The following is a 19,765-nucleotide window of genomic DNA, read 5'->3' as shown; positions in this document are numbered from 1 at the left end:
ATAAAACTTTTTTGAAGTGTCATACAGAGCAAAAAATCTTAAATTCTTAACAATTTATTGACAAAATATTGAGTTACAAATGATAGACTCAAATAATTGATAATGACTCAAATTTACTTAATCTTATACTGTCTTCAATATTAACACTTGTAATTATTTAACTAATGATAGAAAATATAAATACAAATACTATTAAGTATTGTTACCTGTCGACTAGACCATTACTCGATAAATGTTGAACAGGACATTTTTAAAATTATTTACCTATAATCTTATATTTTAGATCGGGGTAGTCCAACCTTTTGTGAAGTTGGCGCTTGGCAGGGCAATTTACACATTGATAGAAACTCTGGGGCTCACCAAAAGAAAAAAAATGATTCCTATTCATATTTTATTTTATAACAAACATAACGGTATCAGTTATCACTAGGGAACGGATTTTATTGTAAATACATATTTTTATTGGAATGAGATATTTTTAATCGGATAAAAAATGTGCACGATTTAGATTATTCTTATTAAAATAAGCCCAATTTTATTTTACATATTTTTACATATTTGGGTAAAAATACATATATTCGTATATTTTGTAAATAACTGAATATTTCGTAAATATTCGGGTATTTTTGGTTTTTTTCGTCAATTTACAGGGACATCAAAGATTATTTGCCTTATCTTAATGGCTTTCAGATACCCTTTAGTCTATATATTATACGCTGTCGATGAAAGCCTAAAATAATAATATTTGTAATTTTCAATGATGATAAACATTATCTACGTTCTCTAAATGGACTTACGTACTTTATACACTGCTATCGTATTACACACTGTGGACAAATGGGTAGCACGGTAGGTAACGTGTTTATTCAATCTTACAGTCTTCAGTCTTCAGTGTATGTCTAGTTACTGTTCTGGCGGGCGTAATTATTTGCATCGTTTTTTTCTTCATACCTATGTCGAAATTTTGTTGTTTTTTTTATAAAATTGTTTAGAATGCCTGAAGTTGTAAGTTCAATCAATAATAAGGTAGCCACATATTTAAAAGAATTTCCGAATGAAACATTTCAAAGTGATGGGAAAGTTTTTTACTGTAAATGTTGTGAAAAATTGGTATGCTATCATTACGTCAGTCGATGTGGAGCGTTCATTCAGTCAGTACAAAAACATTTTACGACCAAATCGCCACCATTTTACGTTTTTAAATTTTACAGAATATGTAGTTTCGCATTGTTTTAATAATTATTAATTAGATAAGAGATAAGATTTTTATACTTACTTTTGGAACTCATTTTTTCTGTTAAGCGGTTATTACATATTTTGATTTTTTTTTTACATATTTCAATAAAAATAAGTACATATTTATGTACATATTTTGATTTTTTTACTACAATAAAATCCGTTCCCTAGTTATCACACTATAGATAAATAATAATTTAATATAATTTATTATTTTTAGTCAGCGATATGACCTATTGCCGCCGTCTCCCGCCATCTTATTGTTGATTTTTAATATAGTTATTGACTACAAACGTCTTCTAAGGGGAGCTAAAAAATACTCTGAGGACCGTTAGTTGGACCACTCTGTTTTAGATAATTGTACCCATACAACTAATAAATAACTTAAGTGATTATTGTTTAATATAGTGTACCTACAACTCATGATGGGATATAATTCGTGTACACGAGCCTAATGACTAATGAGACATAATTCAGTATAATGTATTATGATATGAATTATTGAAATGACCAACACTTAAATCAGTAGGTATGTAATTTTATTTCACACTTACCTTCAGTATTGAGCGAGACTAGAAGAAAATCCGGAACCACCAACAACTGTGTTAAACCGAACTGTCAAAGGCAAATATGAGAATGCACATGAAAATCTCACTTTGCCCAGCATCCGGAGATGCGGAACTGCGACTGGCCAATCAGAACAGATACGCCCTTTGGAAATCATTACAGTCCCCTTCGCATGGGCGGAGTTTGGATTATCCCTTTTTATATGCAAATTTTGTCGAAGAAAGGGTTTTTCTATACAATAAGCTCAAAATATTATAGTTATTAATATCATTAAATGTTCAAAATTGATTTTCTTTTAATTTGCGATTTCATAAACTTGGATTTTTTCAATAAAAATAAAAACAAACCGTTTTCGGAATATATGTAGGGATAGCGAATTTTTCTAACGTTACTTGCAGTTATGTAATCGTTTATTTTTACATGCTTATCAGTTATTTCTTTTTACTGCTTGCCATTAAATCATATAATAAAAACTATGCATAATGTATTATAAAAGACAATAATTTTAATTTTAATGTATTTATCGAAAGATTTAATAAAAAAATATATGACATTTCAATAATTATTAATTTGCTTGATGTTATATTTTGTTGTGTGCTTGATGCCAATTAATTTATATTTGGTTTATAATTTGCAACTTTTAATACATTGCATTTGTTGGTTAGACGGTTTCTGAGATCAGATTTGATAAAACTAATTTCCAAAAAAAGTAACTAGCATTAATAAACTGAAGAAAAAATCGACAAAATGGTCAAAGCTACTAAATCATTAAAGGGCAATAATTTTCTGGAATGCATAGCATTCCACAAGCTTTCAAAACCTTATTTCTTGTATTTTCAACCAAACTGCATCGCACTCAATATCTTCTAATACGTTTCATAATAAAAACATATTTTTGTTTCCACATAGTACTAGACTGAAAAGTGAAAATTTGCAACCTGCATTTCAAATTCATCTAAATTCAAACATTATTTAAACACTTTTAAGTTCTAAGTTTACTTTTCAAATGAAAAAGTATCTCGATAAATAATTTATAATTTAAAATAAATAATTTTTCGCATGCAACGGATTCGCCATCCCTAAACTGTAGACAGAAAGTGATATCATAAGAAATAATAATTCTAATAATTTAAGTAAATTATGAGTTAAGGCTTATGAGTTGGTGTACTCGATGCCCAATACTTATCAATACAATAGGTAGTAGGTACAGCATTATCTTTTCAAAGCTAAATATAATAATATGATATAAATTGTTTCATGTCAAATAATCATTTTTAAAAATTCTTATCAAATTTCAAAATAAAATACTCTTATTGACCAAATTATAATCATTCTAGAAATGTTAAGGTGAACACAATTTATTTTGACACAAATAATTCATCAATTATGAATTCACCATACGTATGCGTGTATTATTCGTTTATAATATGAAAGGTATGTATGGAGAGACAGAAGTCAAAATTGTACAAAAATTATAATATTATAGATGATTATTTATTTGATAAAATAATTAATAAGCTCAAGGCGATGATTTTAATTTTAATATGTATGTATGAATTCACGTTGAACGCGTTTATCTTGAAAATACTTTGACGTCAATACTTAAGAATACACAATCATAGACAACTATTTATAGCCTTATGTCTTAAAAATACATAGAAAGAGTATAATAATTTACTTATCATTTAATACGAAGAAAAGTATTATAAAACATTGAATGTTAAACGTTTTATTGTTAAAATATTAACGCTAAGTGTATAATAATGTGAAGTCATGAATTAATCGATAAACAAATTAGCAAATAAACTTAGTAAACAGGCATAAGGAATTTGGTGTATATTATGTAATTTTTAATGTGTATATTATTATGAATAATGCAACAATCCTACAATATTATATTTAATGTTACGCAAACTACAAATTTAATATTACTTGTGTACTAAGTACCTATCTACTAAGTTTTTCATATTATACTTGTACAGCTAGTGCAGACAATTTAATAATTAGGATATTTTGTATTATTTTCGAATATTATTTAATTTTTATTAACTTTTACAATACAATTTACAATCTGTTACAAACTAGAACAATAAGTAAAAAAGATAGATGGTAAAATAGTATGGATAGTAATATGCAATCTATATTACAGATGATATAATAATATGCGTTCATTCCTTCAGTAAACTACCAATCACATATATGATGAATATTCTTTGTTATCAATTTTATTGATTTATGGTAAACGCATATATCATATAGGACGTACCTCACCATTAAAATCCATAAGCGTCTAAAATGTGATTATACTTATCAGATATTTATTATCGTTTAGTTAAAGGCGTTACTGTTACTTCAGAACTTTAAGTATTAATAAATTCTATTTACACCTTTACCTCAATATTATATTCGTATATGAATGTGTATTCGTTTACTAACATGTCATAACCATTTTGTCAAATATGTGCACTATTCTAAGACATTATTAATTTTGTCTAATTAAATGAAAAATGTCACGGAAATTAGTGCTAATATTTCGTTAGCTTGCAAAACTTGCGTTTGTTTTTTAATTGATAAAACCTGTGTATACGTCACATCTGTATCCATAGGGACGAAAACAGTTATTACGAGTGCTTGTCACGGCAGAAGAAAGTTACCTGAATACCTCAGTCTTGTAAGGACTTTATTTGTGTTTTGAATATTTTAAAAGTGACAACAAATTTTTTTATCTTGTTATTTGATCGGCATATAGTAAATTTATTTTACTACACGCAAAAATATGTCCATGAATTACACATGTAATCAAGTAAGTGATTTATAATAGAAAGAATAATATTAATTATATTAAATGTAGTATTGGTATATATAATATTATACTATATACTGTTTATTTGCTATTATGAATAATTTTGTTATGGTAGTAATGAGTAGTTTTGATAATGATATTTTAAACAGAAAATAATTACCTATCTACAAATTATAGACATTATTTTTATTAAATGTACTATGGACTAGTAATTTTTTTTTCCAAAATTACATAAATTGATAAAAATATAATTATAAACGGTACAATTTACAAAAATTAAAACCATCAATTAAAAATTTTAATGGTATCTATGTATGTGTTGCATAATGTATTGAGTAAAAATAATCATCAACTGTGATTAAAAAAACAAATAGTAATAAAAGTAAACTATCCTTCTCGTATTTTGTTTGCAATAATAAATTCAAAAACAGTTGCACTGAATGCAGTTAAGCGTTTAATCAATGTAAAATGATAGCTATGCCTATGCCTACTTTTGATTTTGTTAACATAGAAACCTTATAACTCTCTCTCTATTTTTCCATACTAAGATGTTCATGCTACTGTTCCACGCGCAATTTTAAAAGTAACTTTATGCAGACATCCATGATATATTTTTTGAGATAAAATTTAAATATAATGTATGATTTTTAACGAATTGATAATATGGTATCATTGGTTTTTTATAGGTTCTGAGTATACATTATATTTTATTAAACATAGGTTATAGGTACAAAATTATAGGTACTGCATATCTGCATGTAACTATATTTATTATAAAAAATAAAAGTAATAAAATATATACAATTTATATTTTATAATTATTAAATCATATTATACATTATAGATACCTATACATTATTTTCTTTAATATTGAAACTAAAAAGTCTACTCCTCACTTATCAATACCTGTATAAACTTGCATCTTGGCGACTAAAAAGCAATAGTGCTACAATAGCATATAATATATATTTTATGATGACAGTTTTGAATCAATTTTGTGAAGTACCTGCTCTACAATTTAAGTAAATAACCTTTTAGATACTAACATATTAAATAGGTTAACTTTTATTCTTATGCGATATAAGATCGTGTATAATATATTCAATGTGTACAAATTTTGACTGAAAAGTAAATATTGCATACATCATGTATCTAATATTGTTGGTAAATCTGCAGATGCGCTTATTTGTTATGCATATAGTGTTTAAACGCTTACCCACCTTCGCCTTATCGGAAAAAAATATTGCCATAGAAAAGCGTTATAATCTGTTTTCGAAACATTTAAAAAAAAATATATAAAAAACAATTTATATTCAATTCCGCCTCCTGTTTTACAATGTAATGCGCACTAGCTAAATAATAACTATCTTTATGGCTAAATGTGCTGCAGCGAGTCGTGTGTGTATATAGATACTGCAGATTCGAAGGGATAACATAATCCCTTCTGATCATTAATCAACCCCCTCGAACAACCCATCTACAATAATGACAAACTATACATATATAAATAATAATAATAATAATAATAATAATAAACAAGTATAAGCCTAAATGACCCATCGCCAACAGAGTTTTGCACTGCTGCAGGTGTATTTCATATTTTTAGGGACCAGCTAGTCGATGCATATAAATAATAAGCAAAACAAAAGCGGAATAAAAAAACAAATCATAATATATGTGTACCTAACGCTTTTTACTCGGAATATTATACTATTATGGTATTATGTCTCGCAACGATGACGATATATAAGCACAGATGGTCTAAAACCAATTATATTATATAATTATGGTTTCTTAAAAAATTAAATATTATATTTTTTAGCTTGTCAATAAAAATCTTCCTTTTTGCATATTATCATAGAATATACTGTGAAATTAAACGTATCAAATTTTCTCTTGTGTAGTAAAAAGTTCTTTTTTTACCTTGTGGCGTCGTAAATACTTTTTCTTAATCAAGATCTACCACACAACATTTTGATTCAATCGCTGCTCTCACTTAATCAGCATTTTCATTTTTCTAGCTACTCCTTTATATCCTTATACTACCTAGTAGGTATAGACGTTCGCTTTTACAATAGCTTTGGTTGATATTTAGATAGCCACATAGGTAGCTACTACTTTTTTCGTGGAAAAATTACGGTATTAGTTGGTAGGTATCTCAAAACCGACAATAACGCTGAGTCACGGCCATTTTCGCAGTGGGTAAATCAATATCGATAGGTATTATTATAATACAGCTGGTATGGATCGAATTAAATGGAAAATATTTTTTTAATGATTATTTTCAAACTTTTCATATTATTATATACGTCACAGATAAAGTCTGAGGCCTGAGCATATTACCATACAAACCAAACAGAAAAGATTTTTAGTTTACATCGAAGTGTCGAGGTGTAGGTGAGTATACGACGACGTGACCGATGTGCGCGAAACGCCCAGTGAGGGGGGTGGCTTTTTTTGTGCCACTGCACACGTGCACTGCGCCACTGCTCATATATATAACGACGTCAACAAACACGGGATTGCGGGATTATATCAATGGGCAACTCCAAAGCCATCAATCAATTTCTCCGTTCTCCCCAGTACGTCCTTTTTTTCTCCGCTCTCTCCAGTACGTCCTTTTCTCGTCTTTCGCTTCGTGTCTTTTTATTTTATTATTATTACTTTGCATGTACCTAATAATATTTTATAGGAACGCTATAGTGACGATTAGATTACAGTCGATCTTTATCAACTTATAACAGAGTGTAAGGTTGTAAAGTTAACACTTCAACTTTGTCTAATCAACTTCAAACTAGTACCAAGTTTTTGAAAACTACTTGCAAAAGTACTAACCAAAAACGTTTTTTGCCACATTCTTTATACCAGCAGAAATATATTATGTTTTAAATATACAGGGTGCCAATTGTTCACGCTGCCTGACACTGTGTCTGGTCAACCGCACCCAAACACTAATTTCTACATCAGGTTATTGCAAATTATATTTAATTAATGTCAAATATTTAAACTAGTTGAAACAATATTATAATAATTGTAATGTTGTAGAGCCCATGCACATTTCATAAGTTCTTAAGCCCTTAAAAATTAAGTTTCTTAATTATTATAGTTATATAGATAGTTAACGGAGCCTAATTAATTAGCAAACAACCATGTGGTTGTTTTTCTTCTTCGTCAAGTTGAAAATTTACTATCATTCATATACATAATTATTTATCAATCGTCAGCTTGATCTCAAACAACATTTAAGTGGGTGGAACAATTATTATTGTATTTTCCATACTATTAATACAAATAAGAATTCATTAAAGTAAAAAACAATGGTAAATTAAATAAAAAGTGGCTGTATCTACACACTAATGAATCTTATTTCTGACAGCATAAAAAATGTATTGCAAATTACTGCAAATAGTTCAGTCCATACAGTAAATTAGAAATAAAAAATGCATTTAATAAAATAAAAACAGTTTTTGCAAAAACTGGATTTTGTAACGACTAAATTTATTTTTCATGTGATAACATATTCCCAAAAATGTTTAGACTTTTGGAAAAAATAAGTATACTTACCTATTAAAAAATAACCCTGTAATATGTAAGTTTATTACATTTAGATACATTCTACCTAGATAATTTCTAAGGATTACGTATTATATAATGCATGATATTATTATTTATATAATATGTTTGAGTTTGGACATAAATATATTAAATATAGCAATATTCCATCTGCAATAGCCAATAATATAAAATATATATGTATCACATATATTACTATACAATGTTGCGTTAAATTATTACGTATTATATTTGTTTTAGAAGACGGTCCCAACAAAATAACTCCACCAAACTCCGTGTACAAAAATGTTAAATAAAAAAAAACCACGCACCTTTATAAGTTGTGACATAATTTTATATCCAAGTCTTTGAACTATAAATATAGTTTATATTCAAACACTCTGGTAATAATTAAACCTGACTAGGTAGTAGGTGACTTAAGTTAAAAATTCAAAAATACTACAGGATAATGAATATATAAATTGGAACTTATCTTCTACTATCATTGAAATAGTGTGTTACTAATCAAGTGTTTTAAAGTCACCAAGCTAAATTCAATTAATAGCAGTCTTTTAAAAAAAATTACATCTATAGTTCAAAGACTGAGCTATAAAATGATTTAATGACAGCGCAACAACTTTTAGAGCTGGTTTTTTTATACTTAGCGTACCTACATTTTGTTTGCGTTTGCAGGATATTATATAGAATATAGTATATACTGCATTTGCAATACTATGAATACAAAATATACATATTATTATACAATGGGCTCGGTGCCGTTACATTATTACGTATTGTATTTGTTGTAGAGGACGGATATGAATATATTACAATACACTAATCTGTTGTTTACAAACAATTAGAACGGCCGTCCGTCATTGTCACTGCCGACGCGGCACACACCACGCGCGCGCGGTTACTACTCGCAATAATTACAATAATCCCGATGCATATGGCCCAGGGTACAATATTATTATTATTATTATTATTATTATTATTATTATTATGATTATAGTATAATAATATAAGGACCGACCGGCAATGCAGTGCGCGCGCATAATAAATAATAACAACACAAAACGATGTGGGGACGCTGCGGCATGAGTGTATACCGGCTGAACCATTTAACGCAAGAAGCTCATCATTATTTAAAAAACTATTGACGTTTTTGAAAATATTTTTAAACATCGTCTGAAGTCGCAAATATAAATATGTTATGGTTTAGTATTATATATATTTTTATTTTTTTTAAAATTGTTTTTATGAATATACTATCTTAGTAATTCTTTATTCCAGAGCAAAATATTTTTTGAGGTATTTCGATATATGAAAATTGAATTTTAGTGGACGAGTAATTTATAAGTTATAACTTACAAGTATTTAAAGTTTAGATTCGCGGAGTGGAGTAGTACAGATGGTACCCCACAAAACGTTGATCCACTACTCGCTGCTTATAAAAAGATTTATAATTTAAAATTACTTAATAATATATATGTTATAACAAAAACTCCCCATCAAATTTTGAGCCCCTGAACCAAATATGTTTGCTGGTTCTATACAAAATGTTCAATCAAATACCACCCATTACAATCGATACGACTATACGAGTGTCTTGTACACGATTTTTACTTAATACATTGTAATATACATTTATATCATAAAATATCATTTAATATAAAATAAATATTCCTGTAAAAATTAAACAATTTCAAAAAACTACAAATTCACTTCAACGGGCCCCTAAAATAGCCGAGTCTTGTACTACAGCTCCAACAGCCTACCCCCTTATGGATGTCCCTGGTTATAACTATATATAATAATAAACTACACACCCGAAATTGGTTTTCAATAGATATAGATCGAAATAACTCTGAATAGTGTTATGATTAGGGGAAATTTAGTTTAAAATGTTGTCATTCAAATATATAAAAACTTTAAAAAATATAATTTTTTCTAGAAATGTTGTTTTTTAACAACTTATAATATTACTTATGTAAAAGAAATATTTTCAAAAACGTTTTCTTAAACAGGCAATCTCTGTCTTATACGTTATATGGATCACTCCATTTATATACATATAAAAGCCATAGGTAGGTAACATGTATCTTGTATTGACACGTATATTAAAACAATAAAATAAATACGAAATCATGTGACGCTGTATTGGTTTTCTGCGGAGATCGCTCTGTATATATATTATGTATTTATGCCACACTGTTATACATGTATATATATTGTTGTACGTGTGTTGTGTATGTTCACAAATGCGTTTATCACTCTATATATAATTATGTGTACGTATTATTATAATCATGATTTGGGTGGGATGAATATTATGACGTGCAACTATTATATACATCTATAAAGACTAAAGGACTTTGACATACGTTCAATGCGCAGGAAACTCTGAAGAGCGCGCGTGTGTTTTTCTTTTGTGTACGTCTGTACGATTGCAGATTTTAAGTAGGAAATCAAAATATACCAAGAAATATTTATATAAATAAACCTGCAAATTGTAGTATGCATATATTATATACAATAAACATACCTATTTGTATATATATATACAGGCATACAGTAGATAATATCATCTATATCTATGAAGAAATGGTTTAAAATCACCGCAATTACAATTAAAAAATAATAATTAAATAAATACAATTACTTTACGTGCAACGTTCAAATGGTTGTTACTTATGACTTATTGCTGTGAATTGTGATAATGTCGTACATTTACAGACACTATGTAAAAGTTCTAATACGATATAGGTACTAGGTAGTAGGTAGTAATCAAAACAACAACGTACCTACGTGTTACAAGACAAATATATGCACCTATATAGAGGAATACAATGCATAATTATATAAGTTGAAAAAATATGTCATGAAATAGTAACTAAACTTTTTTTAATTGTAGCTTTTTATCACTTTTTGTTTATAATAATTAATGTCTATCGGCAATAATGGCTTAATTTAAACGGTCACTTATTGGTGGTTATTATAGGTGCGGTACTGCGGTAATATTATCTACTGTAGTAATGCGCGACACGTGGCGGGATTTAAAATTGCAGATTGAATGAAATTAGACATTAGTATTAGTCGTATACATTTATGTATTTGTACTTTCACAATAAATTACCAGCTGAAGAATAGCAATAAACTTTTAAAACAACCTAACAAGTTTGTACTTAATAAAAAATATACTGAACATTTTTGTTTTTATTATTTTTTTAGTTAGTTACAACTTTTTTGTTTTGGCTTGAACTGGCTTAAACCAACTTCCATACAGTTAGACTATATTTTATTTCTTTTAGCACCCTGCCCCCTTCCCATGTGCTTATATAAATGTGTAAATACCTACTGAATTGGCCGGCTAACTAAAAAAAGGTTGGACCCCCTGTCGTACGTAAATTAGTACAAAGAAACAAAACCAAAACTTAATTTCCGATAATTTAGTACACAGTAGGCCAAATCTTCACATATTATGACGACGCCATAGCTAGTAGTCTATATATGGCGGTAGGCGGAAAAAAAGCCCAGAAAAAAAATTAAATATTAATTTGAATACTACCTATACTCTAATCCCATAATTAGTAATTCATAATTCATAAATTATTATAGGCAATTGTATATGTGGATACTCAATTAGTAAGAAACATTTTTCATTATAATATATTATATTTTGTATTAGGTCCACGCCACAGGGTAATTACTAATTAGGAGTGGAGTATACATACTTTTTTTTTACATTTATACTTAATTTTTTTTCTGGGCTTTTTTTCTGCGATTCCTATATGCCATATAGTATATAGTATATGGCATATCGGAATCCTATTGTTCGCAATATAAAAATTCAGATTCGATTGAAATTATTGAATGACTCTCATATTTTTAGAATTGGGCACTTAAAAAAGGAGTATGTACTTGAATATAATATGTGAACATTGGTGTGATGACCGTGATTTTGAAGGGCAGTTACCCGATAATTACAAAGAGGTGGGTGGGTGAGTACCAGGTGTTTGAGTACTGTATTGAGTGAAAAATTGTAGTACATACAAAACTAACTTCATCTGAATACGGTATTTAATAAGAATAACAACTTCAATAATAAGTATAATTATATTATACCTAAGTAGTCAAGGGGTGATAGGTGGTTCAAAAAATAAATTTGGTCCGATAAAATAAGTAACTTCGCCGCTCCACTGTATGCGAATGACACTTATTTTAATGTAGGTAGGTACATATATGAATGATATAGTTTTTTAGCTTTTAGCTTTTGACATTAGAAGGACGTCACACCAGCATGTGTTGTCTTCATCTTCGTATACAAAACTTTTTGAAACCGTGCATTTTAAAATGATAATAATTTACTTAAAAATAATAATATCAACAAAAGCCTACATGGGACCCTAGATAATAATTTTACGTTTAAATTATTTAATAAATCAATTCACTTTAATATCACAACTAACAGGCAACAGCACTCTATAGAAACTGGTGACAAAAATTATCTATGCCTTACGTGTATAAGACGGAGACAACACGTGCGGGTGCGATGTCCTCTTAATAGATTTCCAAAAAAAAAACGTGTGTGCGTGTATGACAAATGACAATATTACTACGGGACGTAAATACCTACAGTCATGAATGTATAGTAAAATATATTTAAATAATATGTTTCATATTAGTATTATTGTTATTATTGTGGCAAAATAAATCCGATTTGACGACGGATCGGCAATGATATATAGTGTAGGTTTGGATATTAAATATATTGGTCGTGCATGCTCGCTAGAAAATTATAATGGCATCCTAGGTATATGCCATTTTATGTCCGCGCACGGCGAAATAGTATATGCGTCGTACCTATGTATACCTTTAAATTGTTTTCAGTTCGACAAAGCGTATCAACCGACGAGATTGGGAAATTGGGAAGTCCCGAAATGGCATCTAAACCGTCCAAAAGGTCGTTCGACCGTCACAAAAGTCATTGCTAACGACAGAGGACATTTGCTGCCCGGGGTACAAAAAACCGATCAGAAACACTGGGCCGGACTCTACTTGGGCACGTATCAGTTGCCGAAACGCATCTCAAAAGAAATCGGTACTGTATTATTATTTATTATATTTTATTAGGGCGTGGATTTTGGTCTGGGATATACTGCATTTCTTAAAAATTAATATTTTTTAAACACTACGGAAATCGATATAATAACGATAGTACATGTAAAACTATTGATATATCAATTAATAATCTAGGTATGTTATAAGTAGGCAATTCGAGTAGACTGTTTGGGTATACTCAAATTGCCTCCAAAAACACCCGAAGGCAATTCGAGTGAAAAAAGATCATCCACCTAAATTTGGGAAGCAATTCGAGTGTCATGTAATATAAAGTTGCACTCCATATTCAATTAATAATTGCATGTACTCTAGAGTCTTGGCCTGCAAAAGGCGCTAACTCAAAATATCAAATTGTTCAGGATGGCAATATAAAAATGTATAACTCTTAATATTATTATCTTCTTTGACAGTAAATAATTTTTAATGATTTCAAATCTAAAAATTACAAATTTGTTGCGCGCCAAGTCATTATAATTTGGGGTTATTCTAAATTATAGAATCTATAATCAAAACGTAACTTAAAAACGTTTTTTAAAAAATGTCAGATAAAGACCGAAAAGGTACCAAATAGAAACTTTTGGTTGTCAACATATTTTCTTCATTAAATTATAACTTTTTGGTCTGAATTAAATGTACGTTTCCTGGGAAACAAAATTCGATTAAACAAAGGAAGATGTGAATACGCGATGTTAAAACCAAAAAAAATATGATATGCCAACTACGCGTATTTAATTTATAAAATATTTTGTTGTATTATTATGGTACATTAGTACAATAGTTCTGCGTCACTCGTGTGAGTTAAGTCGTAGGATATTTCACCTGAGAGTATTTATTTTTCGGGGACATTTTCCCGTCAGCCATTTTTTTATGGTATTCTTACCGACTATTAAAATAACGATATCGTGTAATTATGTATTTTGCGCTTATTCTGTGTACACAGCTACAGAACTGTCTGGTCCGAAGTGTCAGACGTGGATGAAACGTTCGTATCACCACCCGTTCATCGACCGTAGCCAACGAAACAAGACCGAGAACGGCGAGAACAATAATAAACTGGAGCTAATTAATGTCAATAAAGAACAACGAAATATAGCCAACGAAGAAACCGACAGAGATTCAATTAAGTCCGTCAAGTCTGCGGTGAGTCGTTGCCGAATACCGTCGCGTCGCGTGGATCCTTGTGTGACAAATGGAAAACTATTGATTGATAAAGACAATAATTTATGATTATACTATAATCTATATTAATAAACAGCAATGTTTTGTGCGAGAGTGTGTAAACGATTAACAGCCAAGTGTATCGCACCAATGGTTCTGAAATTTTGTAGGTAGGTACTTAGGCTAAGGATGTGCTCCTCGAAGCCAAATGTTTGCATTTTGAAGGACACACAGGGATTTGTGGGCCCACGAAAAATTAATACTGTTTTGTTTCTATAGGGTGGCTTTCCGGCTACAGAAAATAAAATAGTTATTATACAGTGGGAGATAAGATTGTAAATTCCGCCCGAAATGAACAGGTAAAAATAAGGTCTATGGTAAATCCCATCCGACAAAATATATAGGTACAAAAATGGGTTTGTAAATTCCGACTGGAAAAATAAATATTTTTAGACTAAGCGTTCCCCTGACTGTACGACTCGACCGTAATGTTCGCGACGCAGAGTGTTCTATAGTATTTGAAAGTTCCAAATTTTCGAAAACGGAACAATCCCATCAGACGACAATTGTCAATCATCTTATATTCTTTCACCTTCGACTACAATATTGTGGACCTAATAATTGGAAATGTCAGATAGAAATATTATTAATTGTTTCAATCACCTGGGTTTCGTTTAGAATTATGAGATGCTTATGTTCGGGACACGTCCTTGAGTCTTATACGTACATACCTATTATGGCAGCTCAATTTATCGAATCAAAATGTGGAAATATACTTTTGGTAATATACAATTTTAAATTTTCTTTAGTAAATAGATCTTTGGCTTCTGGATTAACAAAATGCCGAATTTTATAATTAAAACTTGCAATGCTTTTGTGAAAACCTTTGGTGAAACTACAAACATCGCTGAACAAAATGTTGATCATAGCCATACTTCAAATAGATAAGTACAATATTATTGTTGTTAGTGTGATTGAAAAATGCATAACAATTTTTGGGCTGAATTTACATGTATCTTTTTTTTACCTGTATATTTTGGGCGGAATTTACATGCGCCCTATGATAATATGATTGGATATAATTTTAGAGTTTACACCTATATTTTATGTTTAATCAAAGACACTCAAATTACTGAATTCAAAATATGCGTGTAGGTTACATTTAACGGAGTTTAAGACAGGTAAATCCACTGTATAGTTATTTAATTTGTCACGGCCCACGCAGTGCTGAAAAAACTATTAAAGAATACTATACGCAATACCATATCTCTGAAAATACTATTATTTTTTTTATTCATTTATTGTTGCCATTGGTTACAAACAATAAAATAGTTTCTATGATTGGACATATTTTTAGACCTTCATTTTATACTTGGTTAAAACAACGAAAATTACTGTGTTAAAATCTGTGCAGTTTACATTTAACGGAGTTTAAGAATAGGTTTCCGCTGGAATTATTTATTTTGCCAAGGCAGCACAGTGCAGGATCAACTAGTAGGTATACCTATATATAATACAAATATATAATATGATATATAAAATTGCAATATGGTTTTCAAATCATAAGTTATTTAACTCTCGAACAATAAATAAAAGACATTTTGTTGACTACCTAAAGAACACGTTAGTCACCATTTAATATATTTATTAGTGGGTAAAAATTAAATGAATATTTACTGTCTAATATATATTTGTATTAAAGTTACTGTGGGTCGATGTTTATGCTATACTATATTTTATATAATTATAAGAAAACATACCGCAAAAACTCGGTGTTATTTAAATCTATATTATTTATGCGTAATATATTAATTTGATCCCACCGAATGCACCTTACACAAGTTAATTTATAAAATCTTTACTAAATGTGTCTACCCATCTCTTCTTCAATTTTCTTCTATGTCTCTATGTCTCTTATACTTCCTTCATTTTCATAGCCGTTCTCTCTCTCTCTCTCTCTCTCTCTCTCTCTCTCTCTCTCTCTCTCTCTCTCTAAACGAAAACCCTAACGATGGCCACCACACACGCGACGATCGAGTATAATATAAGTAAAGTCGAAATGTTGCTTGGTAAATGGGCGTTGTAGCAATAATAATATGACGACATATCGATCTTATTTCAGGTATCGGACATGCCAGCGCCGAACGTCTCCAGGATCGAGGCGGTCAGGAATTGCGCATCGGCGGACGGCCGTGGACCTTTGAATTCGACAGCTGACGACGACAATGACGACTGCGACAGCGGCGGCACTCGTAAGACAAGACAACGCGGAGTAGTCAACGGCAGCGGCGCGAAAACACCGTCCAGCCCCGCGTTGAGCCGAATAAGCGCGAGCTGTGGCCACCTGCAGGTCGCGGGCACAGAAGACGATGACGGCGAGCGGCCGCCGTTGGGCGGTAACGAACAGCCGACTGGGCGCCGGTACGGGGACGCGCAGAGACACCACGGGCTGCCGGACGCCATCGAGGACGCGGTGTACCGGTCGCTGCAGACAAAGCGGCACAAACATCCGGGACTGGGACTGAACGGCTGCTGGCCCAAGTGTTCCGCGGTGGCGTACAAGTCGTTCAACGACCCGGGCCCAACGCAGTGCAGCAAGCTCCGAGTGTACAGGCCAAAGACGTCATCGTCGTCATCGCCACCTCCGTCGTCAGCCGATGGCGGGGACGGCGAGAAAAAAGACCCAGCCCGGAGGCGTAACAAAAATTTGTCACGGCCCAAGACGTGCGGACCCGTCATGACGGCCCAACAGTTGACTGACATCAAGCTGGCCCTGTGCTGGGACCTGGACGCGCCATTCGACAGGAACCGGCCACCACGACCGCCTGACGAGCCGGCCGTGTTCCACAAGGTTCGGCAGCAACTACAAATGCAACAGCAGCTGCAGCAGCCATGCGCGGGGGAACCCTCGACGGGCAAACCGCAAAATTCATCAGCCGTCATGGGCTTTGTTCGGACGGTCGGAAACTGTAACGTCGACGGTGACGGTGACGGCGAAGTGGTGCCGGAAGCGCGACGGACACAGACCCGCGAGTGTCTGATGAAAAATCGCAATCTGTCTGCCGTCATGGAACTGATACCAAGCAAAGACCGCGAGGGTAGCCGTAGACCCGCGGCCACAGCGACAGTGGCTGACGGCGATGTCTCCGCAGCCGCGGACCGACCTGCTCTCCCGAACAAACCTTCGTCGTCGTCGTCGTCGTCGTCATCGTCCGCCCGTCGCGGCAAAAATGGTTCGGACGTCAATGGCCGCAACGACGACGTCTGCAAATCCGACGACCATGGCCACAGTGACGACGACGATAACGACCATCGCCAGGACCTCGACCACCCCCACAAGTCGAACAAACCCAGTGCGGTGCAGTGTCCCGCCGTCGGTTCGCCATCCGACCGGCGCCGACATAGGCCGACGCAACACTGCAGTAACTCCGCCACAGAAAAGGAGCCGAAACAAAAGCGGCATGGCCGACACTCTTACCGGCCTTGTCTGGCCTGTGACGACCCAAACGTGGCAGCGGCCGCTAACTTCAAGAGGGACGACGAGTGCGAGCACTACAAGATGGCGTTCAAGGCGGGCGTGCCAGTCAGCACACCGGTCAGGCTGCGAACGGCCGCAGCCGGCAAACCGGCTAAGCACCTCAAAGTGCCCAAGCCGAAGACCACCAACTCGGACAAGAAGAAGTACGTCATCGGCACGCTGCTGCCGCCGTTCTCCATGTGGCCGGGCACAACGGCCCGCGATTACCCCGAACACTGGAGGCTCACGTCCGTCTATAGGCAGGCGTTCAAGCCACTTGAGCTGCGCAAACAGCCTCTGCTCCAGACCATTTACCTGTAAAGGCAGTGATGGCGGTACGGTGAATGATGCTCCTCGATGGGGGGTGAGAGTGGGGGACAGTAAGTATATATCTAAATAATGTCAGCAGTTAGACTCGTATTATGAGTTATATAGGCGGAGATCGGTTGGGGGGAGCCTACCGTTCCCTAAATAATTTATTCGAGATCGAAGCATCCCCAACAATAAAACAAATAATATCTATAATTTACATGACGTTTAGATTTAAATTTAAATTTATTTATTATTTTATATTACCAGTGAAGGGATTTCTGCTGCTTTTACAATGATATTTATTGCCAATTTATTTATTCTTTTTTTTTCTGCGTACACTTTTTCGAATAGTAATCGTTTTCGGATCCAAAGAGTTCATCTATACCTCTCTTTCGATCAAAAATCACCTTATAGGTCAGCTAGAACTTTAGAATTGTAATTTTTAAAAAATTTGATTTTCTATTTATTGATGGATTTATTTAGAGCTGTTGTCTTGAGTAATTAATAGCTTAACTGTTTAAATTCGACTAAAATCTGTAAATCATGAAATTTAACTTAAATATTTATTTATGATAATTAACGGGCATCATAAACCCTTCATCACAACATTACAAAAATAGACGTAACTCCAAAAAAAATACAGTTTTGAAACTTAATCGGGGTTAAGGCCAGGGTTAGGGGCATGGCCTTCCCATGTTTAGTATCAAGTATTTAACCATCCCCCTTAAAATATTGTACAGGGTCTCCGCCTATACTTACTGAGTAAGCACCTCTATGTCTAATACACATATATATACATAATATATAAAAGTGATTGTGCGTTTGTTCGGAAACCCAAAAAGCTGTCAAAGAAATATTCACATATTAAGTTGTGTTGGTTTTAGTTTTGGTTAAATGCCACAAAAAAAATTAATAAAAAATTAATCATTTACGAGCAATACAACGTTTACCGGGTCAGCTAGTATTTATAATAAAAATAATCTAATATAATTATAATAAGACATAAGTTGTGTGTAGACGACACGATACACCGCTTATTTAAAAACCAATTATTTGCAAATGCGTGAAAGTTGAAAAATATTCTCAAAAATCGTTGGCGGTCGCGATAACCGCGGTAGGTAAATAATACCAACTTCCATCATTATTCATTAATCGTCCTATACGGCTGGCGTCAGCTGTATGCGTATTACCCACTTATCCCTCCACTGTAATTATTCCGCATATCCCGTGAAAAAATCCTTTACACGTCTATATAAAGACGTATTGGTACGTATCTGGCTATATAACAGGGGTCGTCAGTGATAAAGAGTTACGAGCTGCGTAGTATAATGAAAAATATGTAAGAGACTATATTATAGGCAAGATCAGGAAAAAAAACCGTAGCCATTTGCCTCCAAAAATGTCCTCCTCTGTCCATTTTTCTCCAATAAGGAATTACGAATAAAAAAAATATCAAAAATATATTTTAAGCCTTATTATAATAATATTTCCTCCAA

At 32.6% G+C, this 19,765-nt stretch overlaps 2 protein-coding genes across 3 annotated transcripts in view; one reads left to right on the top strand and one right to left on the bottom strand.

Moving 5' to 3' along the window:
• Positions 1 to 1,948, bottom strand: part of LOC111033310 (helix-loop-helix protein 1) — a 10,721-nt gene extending 8,773 nt beyond the window's left edge. The window contains exon 1 of the mRNA XM_022313992.1: positions 1,791 to 1,948. The gene's annotated coding sequence lies outside the window, so the exon portion shown is untranslated. The remainder of the gene's footprint in view (positions 1 to 1,790) is intronic.
• Positions 1 to 19,765, top strand: part of LOC111033309 — a 26,747-nt gene extending 6,982 nt beyond the window's left edge. Inside the window, exons 1-4 of one of the 2 annotated variants that reach the window (XM_022313991.1) lie at positions 4,468 to 4,606; positions 13,052 to 13,262; positions 14,223 to 14,422; positions 16,563 to 19,765. In XM_022313991.1, coding sequence (XP_022169683.1) covers positions 4,580 to 4,606; positions 13,052 to 13,262; positions 14,223 to 14,422; positions 16,563 to 18,278 — 2,154 coding nt within the window. In that variant the 5' untranslated portion in view covers positions 4,468 to 4,579 and the 3' untranslated portion in view covers positions 18,279 to 19,765. Of the gene's footprint in view, positions 1 to 4,467; positions 4,607 to 13,051; positions 13,263 to 14,222; positions 14,423 to 16,562 lie in introns of those variants that run through there. The other variant, XM_022313990.1, reaches the window with a different exon arrangement.

This window comes from Myzus persicae, unplaced genomic scaffold (assembly GCF_001856785.1).
Source record: "Myzus persicae strain clone G006 unplaced genomic scaffold, MPER_G0061.0, whole genome shotgun sequence".
Lineage (NCBI taxonomy): Eukaryota > Metazoa > Arthropoda > Insecta > Hemiptera > Aphididae > Myzus > Myzus persicae.
The sequence above is the reverse complement of the archived record's forward strand: the minus strand, read 5'-3'. Positions and strand labels throughout refer to the sequence as shown.